This window comes from Pseudomyrmex gracilis, unplaced genomic scaffold (genome assembly GCF_002006095.1).
Source record: "Pseudomyrmex gracilis isolate BER0280 unplaced genomic scaffold, ASM200609v1 scaffold_2885, whole genome shotgun sequence".
In the NCBI taxonomy this organism is placed as follows: Eukaryota; Metazoa; Arthropoda; class Insecta; order Hymenoptera; family Formicidae; genus Pseudomyrmex; species Pseudomyrmex gracilis.
The window spans coordinates 12,563-15,697 of NW_018023469.1; the positions used below are offsets into that span (position 1 = coordinate 12,563).

Below are 3,135 nucleotides of genomic sequence, written 5' to 3' on the forward strand. Positions count from 1 at the left end.
GTGCGCGCGTAAAAAACCGTTACCTATCGGATGTGGTTTTTTTAAATTGCAATTTCAAATCTAAAGATGTCGAAAAAAGATAAAGAGCGAAATAAAAAGGCACCTCGAGTTTTGGAGCGAGTCACAAGTTATTTTGATCACAAGCAATCGAGATCGCAAGTCGTAGAAATTGCAATCCGTATAGATAACAAGTCGTCGTTGTCGTTTTTGAAATGTTTAACGGAGTGGACACGACGTGCATTTTACACCTGTCGGTCAAAGAGTTGAAAAACGTTCCAAAGAGGATTCTTTTAGAAGTGGTCAATAATTATGTGGAGTTTTTGTGGGACCGATTGTCTGAGCATTTGAAGAAAGATCCCGAGGTGCAGCTGTATCGCAGATGTCTCGAGCATTACAATCAACCGGAAGACTACGATCACATTGATGGACCAGCCCCATTGAAAAGATATTGTCGCGCGTGTATTGCGAAAACAAAAATGCAAAATCAACAATGCATCGGATCAGACAACGGAAATTGTAAACATAAACAATCGCGAACCGCTTGAAGAAGAGACCGCGCTCCTCAACACGTTGAATGGTTACATCTCGTGGGAGGAACGGTGCGACGATCGTCTAGAGACGCTGAGAGAAGAGTGCCGAAGAAAACGCCCGCGACTATACACAGGTGTGATAAATTGGCACATCGCTCAAATTTCGCGACTCGAAAATCTGCGCGCGGTCCTTCGCGAACGATTCGCGCATGTAAATGCGGGTGTCGAGAGTGCTGGACTCGCATGGATCGAAGTCGAGACAGCGCTTGCAAATCGTTTGGTGACCGGCATTGTGATGAACAAGTCGTTCATCGAACCCCGTTGATTTCTCGAAGCCGCTAGAGACACGGTGCTCGCGCGCGTTTGTCGAGCAATCGCGCGGCACGCTAGTGTAAAAGTGAACGCAATGTTCAACGGAAAGGTTGTCACGGGTGAAAAGACGAGTGTGAAATCGTTCATAACGCGCAATCGTAAACTCTATCACGCGTCGGATCTGCGCGTGTGGTACGATCAAGACGTAATGGATGCAACAATGACCGCTCTAGAGGAGTTCCAGGAACGCGACAGCGGCTGGGCGTTGGTGCAAATACTGAATCTTAAAGTGAATGTGAACAATCATAATTCCATGCGAGCGCGATGTCAGGTCCAGATAACGCGTAAGATTCAGTTCAAACACGCGGTAGTGAACGTACAATCGCAAGACAATGCGTGTTCCGCGTGAGCAGTGGTCGCCGCGTTGTATCCAAGTGTCAAACACTCTAATCGACCGTTGCAGTATTCCGCGTGCGCAAGTGTATTGAACTTTGATAAAATAGAGTTTCCAATCACATTGCACCAAGTTGCTCGTTTCGAACGCAACAACGTGTCCGTAAACGTGTTTACGGCGACAGAACAGGGACACGGATACGTGCCGCTGCACTTCACGTCAAACAAAAAGAACAAGTATGTAAATCCATTGTATGTTCCTGATCAACAAGATGGACACGTGGGACACTTTGCATGGATAAAAAATTTATCGCGTTTGGTTAGCTTGCAATTGAGCAAAAAGAAGACAGCGAAGTACATATGCGACCGGTAAGTACGAACGATTGTTGCAACAGTAACAAAAACTTTGAATAAAAAGTGACCTTTTAAATTGTGAGATCGTAAATTCATTAATCAATGTTGTGTGTATTGTAGTTTTATTGCAACACGTACATAGATGTCTACACTACTTCCACACAAGCAAGAAGCTAGCAGAACACATCGTGGACTGTGAACGATTGAATGACAACGCAGTTGTTTTTTCCGCTGAGGGAAAAAACCGTTTGAGATTTAAGAATTATAACAAGGAACGTGTTCCAATGATGGTACACGCCGACTTGGAGTGCGTACTCGAGAAACAGAACGAAGAGCAGAACGCATCGAGCGCGCACAAGTACCAAAGACACAGTGTGTTCAGCATCGGTTACTACGTGAACTGCGCGCACATCAACATCGGATACAGATCCTATAGAGGTGAGAACTGCGTGCAGTGGTTCGTGAAAAAACTGCACATTCTCGCGAAACGTGCAAAGACATTGTTTGCAAAAAACGTGCCCATGGCGAAATCCACACCGTTAAAAGTGAAGCGGTTTGGAAACGCCAAATATTGCCACGTGTGCAAACAACCGTTCGAGCAAGATGACAAGAAGGTGCGCGACCACTGTCATCTGACAAGACGCTTCAGAAGATTCGCGCACTCTGCGTGCAATCTGAATCAAACAGGTCTACGTTGTTCCCATTGTGTTCTACAACTTGTCGGAGTACGACGCGCATTTTATTATCAAATATATGGCCACCGCTTTCAAGGGTAAGATCACCATGCTGCCCGTGACGAAAGAGATTTACATATCGTTCACAAAACATGTGAACAGTACTCGAGACAAAGACAAACATAACTGCGTGCAATTCGCGGTTCATCGATTCATACAAATTTCTGAGCAAAAGCTTAGAGAAGCTCGCGTCTTATCTCAAAAAGAGGGAACTGCGAGTGACTCGAACTGAATTCAGAGATCTCTCCGCCGAGGACTTTGAACTGCTCACGCGAAAAGTTGTGTTTCCATACGAATATGTGGACAGCATCGACAAACTGTTGGAAACCAGTCTGCCACTGCATGAAGCGGTTTACAGTTCGCTCACCGGTGAGACCGTGACAGAGAGCGAGTACGCGCACGCGACGAATGTATGGCGACAATTCAACATCGACAATCTGGTATCATACAGCAATCTATATCTGAAGACTAACGTACTTTTGCTGTCCGATGTACTTGAAAATTTTTGTCTCGAGTGCCTCGCGAGTTACGGACTGGATCCCGCGTACTACACGTTGCCCGGATATACATGAGACGCCATGTTCAAGTACACTTGTGTGGCATTCGAGCTGCTGACCGATATCGACATGGTGATTTTCGTGGAACGCGGCGGTTTGAGTCAATGTTCAAACAGATACGCCCGCGCGAACAACAGGTACGCGCGTTCGCACGATCCATCCGAACCGTCGTCGTATCTGATGTACTACAACGTNAACAATCTCTACGGATNNGCGATGTGTCAACCGCTTCCNTANGGTAACTTTACATGGGTG

The 3,135-nt window shown here is 46.1% G+C and overlaps 1 protein-coding gene across 1 annotated transcript; it reads left to right on the forward strand.

The window, feature by feature from the left end:
• Positions 1-936: 936 nt before the first annotated feature.
• LOC109863010 lies at positions 937-2,895 on the forward strand. Its single transcript, XM_020443186.1, has 5 exons — positions 937-1,218; positions 1,306-1,604; positions 1,732-2,203; positions 2,277-2,361; positions 2,426-2,895. The coding sequence occupies exons 1-5, from the start codon at positions 937-939 to the stop codon at positions 2,893-2,895; spliced, it is 1,608 nt and encodes a 535-aa protein (XP_020298775.1).
• Positions 2,896-3,135: the final 240 nt, after the last annotated feature.